Source organism: Terrapene carolina, unplaced genomic scaffold (genome assembly GCF_002925995.2).
Source record: "Terrapene carolina triunguis isolate 2854851 unplaced genomic scaffold, T_m_triunguis-2.0 Scaffold234, whole genome shotgun sequence".
Lineage (NCBI taxonomy): Eukaryota > Metazoa > Chordata > Testudines > Emydidae > Terrapene > Terrapene triunguis.
This window is the reverse complement of record NW_020664585.1, coordinates 6,488,279-6,501,444: the sequence shown is the minus strand read 5'-3', so window position 1 is coordinate 6,501,444 and position 13,166 is coordinate 6,488,279. Positions and strand designations below refer to the sequence as shown.

General features: G+C 45.6%; 1 protein-coding gene across 1 annotated transcript in view; it reads left to right on the top strand.

Moving 5' to 3' along the window:
* Positions 1 to 13,166, top strand: part of WDR66 (WD repeat domain 66) — a 33,554-nt gene that overhangs the window by 19,050 nt on the left and 1,338 nt on the right. Inside the window, exons 16-21 of the mRNA XM_026657014.1 lie at positions 162 to 276; positions 4,355 to 4,518; positions 7,721 to 7,811; positions 8,018 to 8,161; positions 11,554 to 11,782; positions 13,018 to 13,119. Of these exons, the coding sequence (XP_026512799.1) occupies positions 162 to 276; positions 4,355 to 4,518; positions 7,721 to 7,811; positions 8,018 to 8,161; positions 11,554 to 11,782; positions 13,018 to 13,119 (845 nt within the window). The remainder of the gene's footprint in view (positions 1 to 161; positions 277 to 4,354; positions 4,519 to 7,720; positions 7,812 to 8,017; positions 8,162 to 11,553; positions 11,783 to 13,017; positions 13,120 to 13,166) is intronic.

The window sequence follows — 13,166 nt, the reverse complement described above, 5'->3', positions numbered from 1 at the left end:
TCTCTAGAGCTGTCATCTTGACACCTTTCACCAGCACTAAATTCACACGCTCACACCCCTATACACACACACATGCCCAATCCCATACTTGGGCACAGCAACATTTGTTTGAAAAAATGGATAAGATCAATAGAATAAATGAAAATGTTGTTTTCCTTTAGAAAGACACTTCTGGGGCCAACCTATGGGTCACCTCTTGAGAAGATACAAATCCTTCCAGCAGCAAACAGTCAGGATCCACAGAAACAATATTTGGCCTATATTACAAAAGATAAGGTACAGAGTTCCTATATATTTATGTCAGATATGATTTTTGGATTGTTTTGCATAACATTGCAAACAACTTTAGGTACAGTTGCCATTTGTACCTAAGGGAGAAATACACCAGATATTTAAAGGGAGGCAGTGTTACCAAGTGGATAGAGCACTGGACTATAATGAGGGAGACTTAGATTCTATCCCCGGCTCTGCCATCAGGGCCGGCTCTAGGTTTTTTGCCGCCCCAAGCAAAAAAATGTTTGGCTGCCCCCCACCCCAGCCCTGGGCTACCCCCCGCATCCCCGTGCCGCCCCAGCTCTGGGCCTCCCCCTGCCGCCCCAGCCCTGGGCTCTCCCCCCTACCCGCACCCCCAGTTGCCCCAGCCCTGGGCTCTACTCCCCCACCCACACCCTCTGCTGCCCCAGCTCTGGGCTCCCCCCTTCCCCCCCACCAGTGCCCCCCCACCCACAAACCCCGTGTCGCCCCAGCCCTGGGCTCTTCCCCCTCCACCTGCACCCCCTGCCGCCCCAGCTCTGGGCTCCCCCTTTCCCCCCCACCAGTGACCCCCCACCCACACACCTCCTGCTGCCCCAGCCCTGGGCTCTCCCCTGCCAACTGTATCCTCCTTCCGCCCCAGCCCTAGGTCACTGGTAACTCGCTCCCAGGGCGGGTCATTGAGCAGGAATTTTAGATGTGCACAGAACACGGACAGGATTGGTTCCCATATGGTTACAGAACTGAAGTAAAGTGGAACAATTTTCAGCTTGTGTGATTGGAGGATATCTGGAAGCATATTATAAGACTGTCCTCCATAAATGAGGAAAAGTTAAGGTGCCTTTATTATTCTTTTGTTCCACTCTTTCTTTCTATGGGGAATTTGCCAATGCAATATCACTGTCTTCCTTTTAAACAAATAAAACTAAAAAAAAACAAAAAATGCCAATGGCTGTTGAAAATAGCAATTCCAGCCCTAATAACCACTGGGGAGCATTTCTTGCTCAATTTTATCCTACTTTTTCTACAGCAAGTTACAGTGAATCAGTATATTTGATTTGGGAGAAATGAAGTAACAGCTGCCCAAATTGAGCTTGAGCACTCCTGAATTTTGAGGTGTTCAAATCTAGAGAGCAGGTGCTAGATTCCCTTTCTGAATATTAGCTAAATCTGGAAAGGAAAAATCATTTTCTGCTTCCATGGCTCAGACGTGGAAATCCTCCTATGTGCCTGGTTCTGTATCTAAAGCGGCCCAGGTCCAGAGCCTCCCCTCCCTTACTTTTCATTTTAAATGCTAGTGGGATCCACGTACCTCCCTTGCTAGGCTTCAGATAGAGAGGGGCACTGTCCATTTAGTCCACCCAATTCTTTCTTTGGGGGCTGCACGGTGAGGTCACACCAGTATCCCTAATCCAGTCTGGGGATGTCTTCAGAAGGGGATAGCTGGGCCAAAGCCTTCTACTCCTTGGGAACACTTGTTCCCCGTTCCCAGGGCCACCCCGCTCTAGCAGTGAGCTCTCCATTCACAGCAAGCTGCAGCATGAGGCTTCAGCTACCTCACTCCCTCCACCTCCCTTTCCTGTTGGTAGCGGCCAAGGGAATGCTGGAAAATGTAGTTCTTTCCCTGCTCCAGGGCTGGCTGTATAGGCAGGGAGCTAACCAAGGAACTACAGCTCCCAAGGTGCCCTGTTGGTTCTCAGCTCCCATGCTGGATCCCTGCCACCCCTGCAAATGGGCTGCCCCAAGCACCTGCTTGCTTTGCTGGTGCCTAGAGCCGCCCCTGTCTGCCATAGCTTTGCTGGGTAAACTTGGGCAAGTTACTTCCCATCTCTGTGCATCAATTTCCCCATTGGTAAAATGCGGCTAATGATATTGACCTGCATTGAGATTTACCGATGAAAAGTGCTATTAAGAGCTAGGTATTATTCTGTTATAGTATTTATTTATACACCTGTACCCCGATATAACATGACCCGATATAACATGAATTCAGATATAACAGGGTAAAGCAGTGCTCTGGGGGGGCGGGGCTGCTACTCCGGCGGATCAAAGCAAGTTCGATATAACGTGGTTTCAACTATAACGCAGTAAGATTTTTTGGCTCCCCAGGACAGCGTTATATTGGGGTAGAGGTATATTTCTATAGTGCTCCTCGCCATATCCTGTACATGTGCGTGCATATAGTGAAACCTGCCCATAGCAACTACCCAGCATGAGAGAAAAATTCAATCTCTGGAATACTTTAAAGTGCTTGCTTAGGACAAAGGTTTGCCTGTTGTACATGCAGGTCCTTAGTGGAGGTTTCACCGTAGACATGGGAGGTTCTGAGTTTCAGGTAATCTAGTCCTGCATGTGTTCAGCAAGGCAAGTAACAAAACAAGTGGAAAGAGAGTGCAGGTCTGAAGCTGAGGTATTGGGGGGATTAAATGAAAGATGTAGGGTTGGGTGAGACCAGAGGTATTGGAAGCTGAGGAATTGGGAGTAGGAGATGAGGGGATTGGGAGGTGGGAATTGTGGAGAGGAGTTGTTTAGCCTTTCTGTTGTATTTCACTTGGGAGTCAGTTGTACTGCTTTCTATGCACAGTGGTCACCATTTAAAAAAATCAGTATTTCCCCACAGGTACCACAGTATTTCTCTATACTTTGAATAGTCAATAACTATGGTATTGAATTTTGACACCCACCCCCTTCCCCATATATGAACATTACCTGTCCCTGGCAGGAGTGCCGCCAGCTTTTCTGCCACCCTAGGTGGCGGAAGGTCCCGCCCTGAAATGCCGCCCCCCACAGAGGCAGCGGAAGGTCCCGCTGCCAAAATGCTGCCGCGGTTGCTGACCCCCAAATTGTAGCGCCCTAGGCGACTGCCGGCCCTGGTCCCTGGTGAAGAAGGAGTTAACCTCAGCTCAGCATCCCCCTCTGCACACAGCTCCTCAGGGGAGGGACTATAAACTTTGATCTTGGCAGACAGCTGGGTGAGAATGCCTTTGGGATGGGCTGGCTTCAAGCCCAGGGGTTATGGAGCTGGACTGAACTCGAAGCCAGGAGTTTGCTGTTTCCTTTTCTGCTTGTATTCTGTTTTTTTGTTGGACATGCTCTCCTTAGAGGAAAGACCCTGTCATCCATGGATGCGTTTCCCACCAGCTTATGCTGAGCTCCCTGTGTGGTTACTGTGCGGAAGTGGTGGCCAGTGTAGAATAACACACTAGTGACTTAAAAAAAAAAAAAAAAAAAGCTGCTGCTTAGGTGCTGCAAATGCTTCGGGCCCATGTTCAGACCTACTGTGAGCAGATATAACCCCAGTGAAGTCACTAGGTGGTTCCTGGTTCCACCCAGGTCTGAATTCAGCTCTGGGGATTTGATGATCTCAAAAGAGCCGGGTGAGTTATTCCTTCCTGGGTTGTTGATTTGGGTTTCCAGGTGGCAAATTCTACCCTGATATGGGCACCTGAAACCCATTAACAGAAATGGAGACAGTGTGATTACATCTGAAAGCAGAACGTGGCCCCTACGCACATAGTGTACAGGTTGGATGATCTATAGGAAGGCTACCATTAGGGCCAGCACTGCTTGTGCCCCTGAGATTCACAGTGACTCGTGGAACAATGTGGTAAAACTTTAGATTTACATATTGATGGGCCCTTCCTTAGTCAGCCCTTTCGTCCACACTGGAATATTTCTGGGGTAAATCTTGCCCCATTTTCATTAGCATGGAGGTCTCTGTGCACTGCAGATCCGGTGCATTTCCACGGCACTAGACTGGACAAGATTTGAGGGCCCCATGCAGAAGATGCAGATTCAGGACACAGCCCCATGAGCTCTTGCAGTCTCAGTGCTGCAGGAGTATTTTCAGAGCAGGCTGAGAGTGGATTCTTGTCACTACAGAACCCTCCACAGTGGACAGCCCAGACTCCTAGCCGGCCTACGAGGGGGTAGAATTTACCTCTCTGTGTCACATAGGTCATAGAGCATAAGGCTAGAAGGAGCCACAGATCATATAGTCTCACCTCCTGTATACCACAGGCCACCAACACCGTCTAATACTAAAAGAGCAGAATTTGTATAAAAGTGCCAATCATCATGGAGTTACCCTTATTCTTGGTAGGTTGGCCTGCAGATTTTGCCCGTTGATGGTAACCCCCACAAGTCCTCGGCTTTCATTTGCCATCCAGGAGGTGTCTCCAACCTTGCTAGTTCCTACGATGGATGCCGTGTCTTTACAGCAGGAGGGAACGACTGCATCGTGATGAAATGGGAAATTAATGTAAAGTGAGTAAACACCAGGGAAAAGCAGAGCATGCTGTTCTCATTGCTTGTGATGTGCTCTGTCTCTTTACACAACTGTGACCAACACAGTTAAAGCATATGTCCTGTTGCCAATGAACTTATGCTTATATAGGGATATTCATCCCAAAGGATCCCATTCTGCTTCAGAAAGGCTTAACATTGAAGCCCCTAAAACTCATTCAGCCAAGAAGCATTAATATAGGTACCCTGGTGCAAGCGTGACTCTAATACCATCCTGTGCAGCACTGACACCTGCATTTCAGTGGATTCAACTTTGTTTAAAATGTTACCTGATCCAGCGTTGGTTTGCTAGAAGGGCTGCAGTTAGAACAGAAAGGGCTAGATCTTCTCATGTGCTCCGGACCCACAATTGGAGCCAGATTTTCAAAAAGGGCTCAGTTCCCATTTAGGCACCTAACTGAGGTGGGCAGATTTTCAAAGGTGTTCTCAGGTGGGAATCACTAAGGATGCTGAACTCTTTTGAAAATCTGGTCCCAAGTGTCCAGTTACCCATCACATCATCTGAGAGGGTTGGCAATGGAACCCACAATTCCCTCTCCCACCAATTTATAATTAAGGGTCCTGTTTTTGGACTAAATTCTTAGAATCCTGGTATTTCCTAGGCTTCTGCCCCGCCAGCCAAGGGCCAGATCCTGTGAGACACTGAACATCCTTATGTCACATGGAAGTCAATGGGAGTTTAGGGTACTCAGTACTTCGCAGGATCTCACCCAAGGTGAATGCAAACAGTGATGTGCTCTAGTGACCTGAGCACAGGAGTGGGAATCAAAAACTCATAAGTGCTAATCCTGGGTTGGACACTGCCTCCCTCTGGGAGCTTCGGAATATCTCTTCTCCTCTTGGCTTCATCATCTGTTAAAAGGGGCTGATCATTCTGACCTACCTACTTCATAGGCTTCCGTAATGATTAATAAATGAGTATTTTTAAAGTGCTTTGAATATGAAAGGTACTATGTAAGTGCTAAGTAATTTATAAAACATGGATTTTAAGATTCCTGCCTGAGGGGCCACAGGCTGGGATCTTTTTAGAGCCAGGCAGTGGGGATTGTGAGGTTTGGGCGGGGAGGTGGGTCTACAGGAGCATCTGTTTCTTATAAAATGCCCTGCAGGATGAAAAACAATAGAGAAGTGTTGATATAGACTATCTAGTTTCCAAATGGGATGGTCTGATATTGTCCAGGAAATCCCCCATGCATTTGCGGAATGGATTTAGGACCAACAACTCTAATGCCTTGCTCATATGAGTAGACCATTTGAAGTAACTGGGACTGCTCCTGTGAGTAAGGACTGCTTGTATATGCCAGTTTTGTGCGGCCCTGGCAGCAAGCTTGGAACTTTCCTTTGTCAGCTTCCAACTGAAGAGCTGTGCCAAAAAGCTGTGCCATCGATGTCCGAGAGGGGACATCTCCTCCAAAAGCCTTTGTGTACGGCCTAAAAAGAGAGGCCATGTTTGTTGCCTTTAATGTCTGGGCTATTCATTCTGATGTGAGCACAAGGTGGGGTGAGGCTACCACAGTGCCAAGCGCGCTATGAAGAATGCCTAGATAGATAGATAGATAGATAGATGCAAACATCAACATGAAGCAAGCAGCTGCAAATGCTCTGAAACCAGCCTTTTCAGTGTAGCGTAACTTCATGTTTGAAAAAGGAGGAGATGGAGCTTACTCACTCTCAAAGCTAGAACTGAAGGATGGTTTAGGTTAGAGGGTTAGCTATCTATCTGTCTGCCTTAGGGTTTTTCATAGTACCTGTCGCCATCGTATGTAAGGTGGGAATTCATCCTCTCTTTGATCCCTGCTGGGGCTGGCTTTAAGATACTGCTGAAGAACACATTGTTGCCCTTTGGAGTGCACCTAGGGCTTTATCCCTCAAACACGCTCACTCTGCAAAGAATTCAGTTCAGACACTGTCCACTATGAATAGAGCTCCTCCTGATGATTCCCTTGTAATACCAGCCAGTTGCACAGCAGTGAGGGCACAGAGCAACTTCCGAGCTGCCAGAGTAAATGAAGCCCTGGTGGGAGAGCAGTGGGTTTATGTATTTTCCTTTTCCATTTCATCTGGCTTAATTAGGTGGGGGTCGGAGTGGGCAATAGGATGTAAATGCTCCTTCTTTATAATGGTTGGCCATAGTCCAGGCATCATTGAATTTTTATGTAATTTGCTGTTGGAGCAAGGCTCTTTATGAGCTAATTATCACTTTACTGCTGCTTCTGGTATTTTCCGAGTCTCCACTATGTTTAATGTCAAATAACTTAATTATAAAAAATCATAAAACTTGCAGATAGCATAATGGAGAACAGCACACCAAAGGTGCAGATCAAAGCTGATGCCATGCGGTCATGAATGCACCGGGATGTTGCTGATGTTATTGCAGTACCAGGCTATTGTAGTGTCTTGGGCAGTTTTCATTGTGGGAGCTGTTACTTTTCTGCATCCTGACTAACACATGTGGCACTTTTGTCTCCACCTGCCTGTGAAACTGAAATTTAGATGACAGATGATGGAGCTAGAGCGGAATTTTTACATGTACACTGCATCTAGGACATTGTCTTCCACTGTGGAGAATAGAGCGCCTGAGTAACAGAGCCTAATATCTTATCGGAAAGGTGTATGTGTAATTGTTAGAGTCCGGACACTAGGAGCTAAAATTTGATTGTTCTGTGGAAAGCTCTGCGCACTAGCCCTTTACCTGTTCAAAGTGCTGGCCTGATATAAGCTAATTAATCCCCACAACGTTCCTGTGAAGTAACACACTTTATAAATGGGGAAACCAGGACACAGAAAAGTTAAATGTCACACACAAAGACTACACACCAAGTCAGTGGCAAAAGCCAGGATTAAAACCCAGCATCTCCTGGTTCCCAGCCCTGTGCTCATTCCATTAGACCAGAGACACGTGCAATAAGAATTACCTACTATACTGGGCTATTGTATGTAAAACACTGGGAAATCCTGGGATAGAAAGTGCTGATTGTTCATAGAGTAACATAAGTTTCAACTTAGCACGATACCTTTCCCTGTTTGTTCTGAGTCTTGGGTGGATTTTATTTATTTGTTTGTTATAAGTTTCTGTGTGGCTGGCAGCAATGAATGGAAAGAGAAACAGGACATTTTTCCTCACACGAACCCTTTCTGAGCTATCTTTTTGTTATTGCCATAGTGCTTTGGAGGCTGCTGTTTCTCTGGGCGGTGAGGATTTGATCCCATTCTACAACCTTTTGGATGGCGGCAGAGATGGTGAATTCTTCAGGGTAATTACAGTCACAGTAAACATTGTGTGGTAACAGCTGGTAAAGATGTTAGAATTAATTTATACGGGTCTGACAAATTGTGGGGGTCCAAATCTGCTTTAAAAATAATTTCATTGATATGCCTTTTAGTATATCTTCAAAGAGGCTTATGTGCCGTGCATGTTGAGAAACTGAACTTTGTTGTACTTCATTTGATTTTCTCTCAGGAACTGGAGGACTATTTTTACTATGCACAGCTGCGCAGTCAGGGTATTGATGCAATGGAGACCAGACAGGTGTCAACACATATTCCCTTGGAGGAAGTTCCATTTGTAATGAGAGCAATGGGGTTTTATCCGTCAGAGGAAAAGGTTTGTTTTTTACCAAAGAGAATTATTGTGTTTACAGCGTATGCGATCGGCCAATTTCTGATCTCAGTCACACCGGCTAGATCTGGAATAAATCCATGGATTTTAAATGTATTCAGTCTAGAACTACATTAGTGTAACTTTGATCAAAATCTGGCTCTGTATCTTAAAAAAAAAATGTATGGGACAAAGTAAAGATTCAGTACCACTAGGGGATTGGATTGCTCTAGGGCAGGGGTGGCGAACCTGAGCCTGAGAAGGAGCCAGAATTTACCAATGTACATTGCCAAAGAGCCACAGTAATACGTCAGCAACCCCCCCCCCGCCCCACCACCCCTAGCACCTCCTGCCCGCCGGCAGCCCTGCCGATCAGCACCTCCCCCCTTCCTCCCCGTGCCTCCTGCCCACCATGATCAGCTGTTTTGAAGTGTACAGGAGGCTCAGGAGAGAGGGCGGGAAGGGGTGAGGGCCTTGGAGTAAGGGGTGGTGGAGTGGGGGCAGGGACTGGGGTTGAGCAGTGGAAAGTTGGCGCCTGGAGCTCCAACCCCGGAGTCAGCACCTATGCAAGGAGCCGCATATTAACTTCTGAAGAGCTGCATGCGGCTCCGGAGCCACAGGTTGGCCACCCCTACTCTAGGGCTTGGTAAAAGGAACCTTTCACCTTTAGGTTGGATGGACAAATCCAGCCCAAATCAATGGAGTTCAAAAGCTTTCATCTGTCAGGTGTTTGGTGGCCTCAGTCCAGTTCCCAGAGAGTAAGTGCTCACAGCACAAAAATCACACCCATAATTGGCATCTCAGAAGAGAGGTTGGTTGCCTCAGAAAAGAAACTGAAAGCATGAAGAGTGGATTCTCCTTTCATCCGATAGGGCAGGGGTGCTGGAACAATGTGTATAGTGGGGGTGCTGAAAGCCATTGAACCAAAATATAAACCCTGTATATGATGGAAACCACTTCAAGTCAGGGAGTGCTGTTGCACCCCCTGCAGCGCTAGTTCCAGCACCTGTGCTATAGGGGGTCCCTCCAGGTCAAATTGGGGCCCACCCTGAGTTTCTTCTGCTTGTGTTAAGTGTCGTTATACACAAATGGAGCTTTGGAACTTTCAGCTCTAGATACTGATTCGTCCATATAGTATACAGCCTCTTGTTTTCCTTCCCTTTGTGCCTTATAGTAATGATGAGAATGATTTTACATAGAGAGAGCACCTTTCACCTGCAAGGGACCTCAACATCCTTCACTAACTGATAAATGTTTGACTTAAATTCTTATGAAAATCTCTCAAAGTTTTCTTTGTCAGGTCACAGCAATGGGGGGCTTTTTTCTATCAAAAATTTCTCAGGAGTTTTAAGCCTCAAATCCTCTTTGTACTGTAGCTAAAGATAAATCCCTTAATAAGGTTGATGCTTCTTATCCTATTGTAATAGTATTTCTGAGGCAGTTTGTATTTACACATACCTAATTTATAGCATGGCAACCTGGCAGAAAGGAAATTAAGGTACCTGGAGCAGATTTATTGACTCTGTTGCAAAGAGGTGTAAATTACACCTTGCAGGGCCAGCCTAGTCCCTTCATCCAGGAGAAATTCTCTCCAAGGGAGAAGACTAAGCAGTGGCATCACTGCTGTATTCTCTCAGGCTTTCTGCCAGGGAACAAGCTTTAATTTCTGCTGGGGCTCCATAGGAACCCCGATGATGGAGGCTGCACTGAGGGAGTGCCACCCCACCAGCCCTGCAGCACTCTTTCCCTGGGGATCCAGCAGAAGGAAAGTTCTGGGCACTTTTCATCAATGCAACCTTCCCCTAGCAGATTTTCCTTGGGGCTCCTGGAGCTGCAGAAGTTGGTCTAATCTTGGGATGAGCTGGTGCAGTGTCCGGCTTTGGTACTATAATTTTGTACATAGATGTTTTCCTGGGCTCATTACATTGGCACCTCCTGCTGGTGGGGAAGAAGAGAATGTATTCCTCTCATGCACAGTTGCTAGAGGAGGCATGAGGAATATCTCCTGATAAATAATCTGTAAGAAATTAGAGGACAGCATTTCAGTCAGGGAAACTACCCTGAAACTAGACAGCCTATGATCTGCTTCACAAAGTAGGTGGGACAATATTAATTCACAGAATGAAAATTCTTCTCTCTCCAGAGCATTTTATTAAATAAAAAGTGAGAGGGGAAAAATCAGCATGGAATCCACTAACAGGAGCTCTTGGGAGCTGGAGAGTTTTTCTTTTGTAATTCACTAGGACAGGGATAAAACTTAATCCCAGATCAGCTAGAGCTGAGTGAAATGTTCTGTTCTTGCCCTGCATGACATTTGCCAGGGCGAAAATATAAGTCCATGATTTCCATCTTCTCTGAGCACCATTCAGTGGAAAAACTTGTGACATGAGGACAAAGGCCCAGGGCTGAATGCAAAAGCCTCCCCACGGAGGCTTTGCATTGGCCTGCTTTCCTGGGGAGTAGAATGCCTGGTACGTGTTGGCACTGGGAATTCTCCCAACATTTAGCTCCATTTGTAACTGTAAGGAGGCTGCTGCCTCTTTAAACATGAGCACAATAAAGGCATGGAACAGAACCTGCCTTTCAAACAAACATCTGCAAGCCTGCATGCCACTCTGACTCACAGCAGCAGGCTTCAGGAAAGCTGTTAAACTGCTAGTGACAAAGAGGCAGGCACTGCCTGCCTGCCCAATAGAAGGACTGCTGTATGAGTGATACAGGGAAATAAAGGGCAGGATGTGGGACCCTTTGAGCAAAGTCCAGTCCTCTGCAGTTGCAGAGGGCCCAGAGGCAGTTCTGCTGCACAGGATGAGTGGGTATTGGGAGTGGGGGTGGAAGGAGGAGAATTTTGGAAGCTCATTCATGATGTGCATACCACATAGCCAGCTGCGTGAGTGGAGACTTCCTGCACGCTTGTTTGTAGCAAGGTGGAGTCACCATTTTGTGGACTCACTGTCCACTGTCCCCAGAGTGGAGAGACAGCTGCAATGAGGGCTGCAGTGAGGCAGCCAGAGAATTGCTCTGCCTTCACTGCATGGCCTGTGGGGGAATCATTCCTTCCCCGTCTCATGTCAATTGTTGGATACATCTCATAACGAAAGATTTCCCCAGTATATTACATCCCAGGCAAAATGCTTCTCTGAGAATAACAGAAAGACCCCAGTGTATTGCAGGAATTGTACTACTGGGGTTGATGTAATTTTGATGTGGTAAACAACTTCTTTAAAGAGACACTGTCAACTAATCTGAGACTAGATTCTAATCAGTTATAGTGGTGTAAATCCAGTGACTTCAATGGAATTATTCTGGATTTATATTGGCATCCCTGAGATCAGAAACTGGTCCAATGCTTTAAAAGAAACCCACCTTGTATAAGTGTCCTTTGTCTTGACTTTTAGATTGAAGACATGATAAATGAAGTCAAATTTAGTGAGTACGTGCACACTGGAAAACAAGTTACAAATATCAATTTAGGGGATTTTATCAAACTTTATATAAATCATCGACCAGCATTTGGCCTGTCAATAAAAGAAATACAAAATACCTTCCAAGTTCTTGGTTATGATACTGAGAATGGAGAAATCGTTATCAACAGAGAAGACTTACTGCAACAACTTCAGCACAGAGGTGAGCATTTTCCTAACATAAGTTTTATGTTTGCTTGTTCTGCCCTTCATTTCAAAAAGTATCCATTGCAGTGAAAAGTTATCTGGAGACAACTTTCAATAGGTGGCATGTTACCTCATCTGTCTTAGAATTTTAAATTAAATAACCACATTCGTTGTCTCAACTGGATTGTATCCTCCTGTTTGAAAATTGCTGCACACTCCAAGTATTCCATCTGCTTTCTGAAGAATGTGGATCTTGGAAAATATTATAATGCCATTATATTCATTGATCGTGTGCCCTCACCAGGAATAGTATATTCAGTTCAACTCACACGATCTCCAAAAAAGTGGTAGTAGAAATTGAAGAGAATCCAGAAATGAGTGATGAAAATTATTAGAAGTCTGGAATGACTTCATATGAGGAGAGATTGAAAAGATTGGGATGGTTTAGTTTAGAGATGAGGTGAATGAGAGGGAACGTGATAAAGATATTCAAAATTAATGGGATTGGCACAGAGAAGGTAAATTAGGTACTTCTATATTCCCTCTCTTATTATAAGAACAAGACAGCACCCAAGTCAGTTGAAAAACAGCAAATTTAAAATGGATAAGAGGAAATACTGTTTTAACCCACACATTGTCAACCTGTAGAACTCATTGCTGCATGGTGTCATTGAGGTAAAGGGCTTACCAGGAGGTTAAAAAGGATTAGACACACATATGGATGATGAGAACATCCACAGATACATGACATAGGATAAAACATTTTTAAAAAGGGATATAAATCCTCATGCTTCAGGGCATAAACCACTGACTGATGGAGGTTAGGAATAAACTCCTATGTGCAGGCTATTCTGTAATAGTTGACTAAATGTTTTCTTGCACCTTCCTCTGAATTGCTGTGGCGCTGGCTACTGCCAGTAGACCACTGATCTGCGCTGGGAATTCCTATGAAAAGGAAGAGTGAAAACTGCTGTAGGTGCAACTGGGCCCAACAAGTCAGATCCAGTAGCCTTTCCCCCTCCCAGAAACCTAATTTATATGCCAAAAACTCATGTCGTTCACAAGAACAAATTTCTCTTGGATCAAATTTCTTGCACTGTGATCATGCATTCTGAATGGTGGTACTAGCTACCCCCTGGAGGAACCCAAACCATCCTATTTTGTCCTTATGCCATTCTTGCTAGATATGTTTGTGCTGAGTTTGTGTTAATGAGAGAGCTTAGAGATTGTGTTTTTGCTTTGTGTGTGTAGGGGAGCATATGACAGAGGAGGAGCTGGCAGAGTGTCTTACCACCCTGTTGGGCATGAATCCAGAGGGTGGGAGATCTGAGCTGGGCATCTATGATCCCTCAGGTACAGGATTAATGTTCTATGAAACACAGAAATAAGATTGCTTCAAT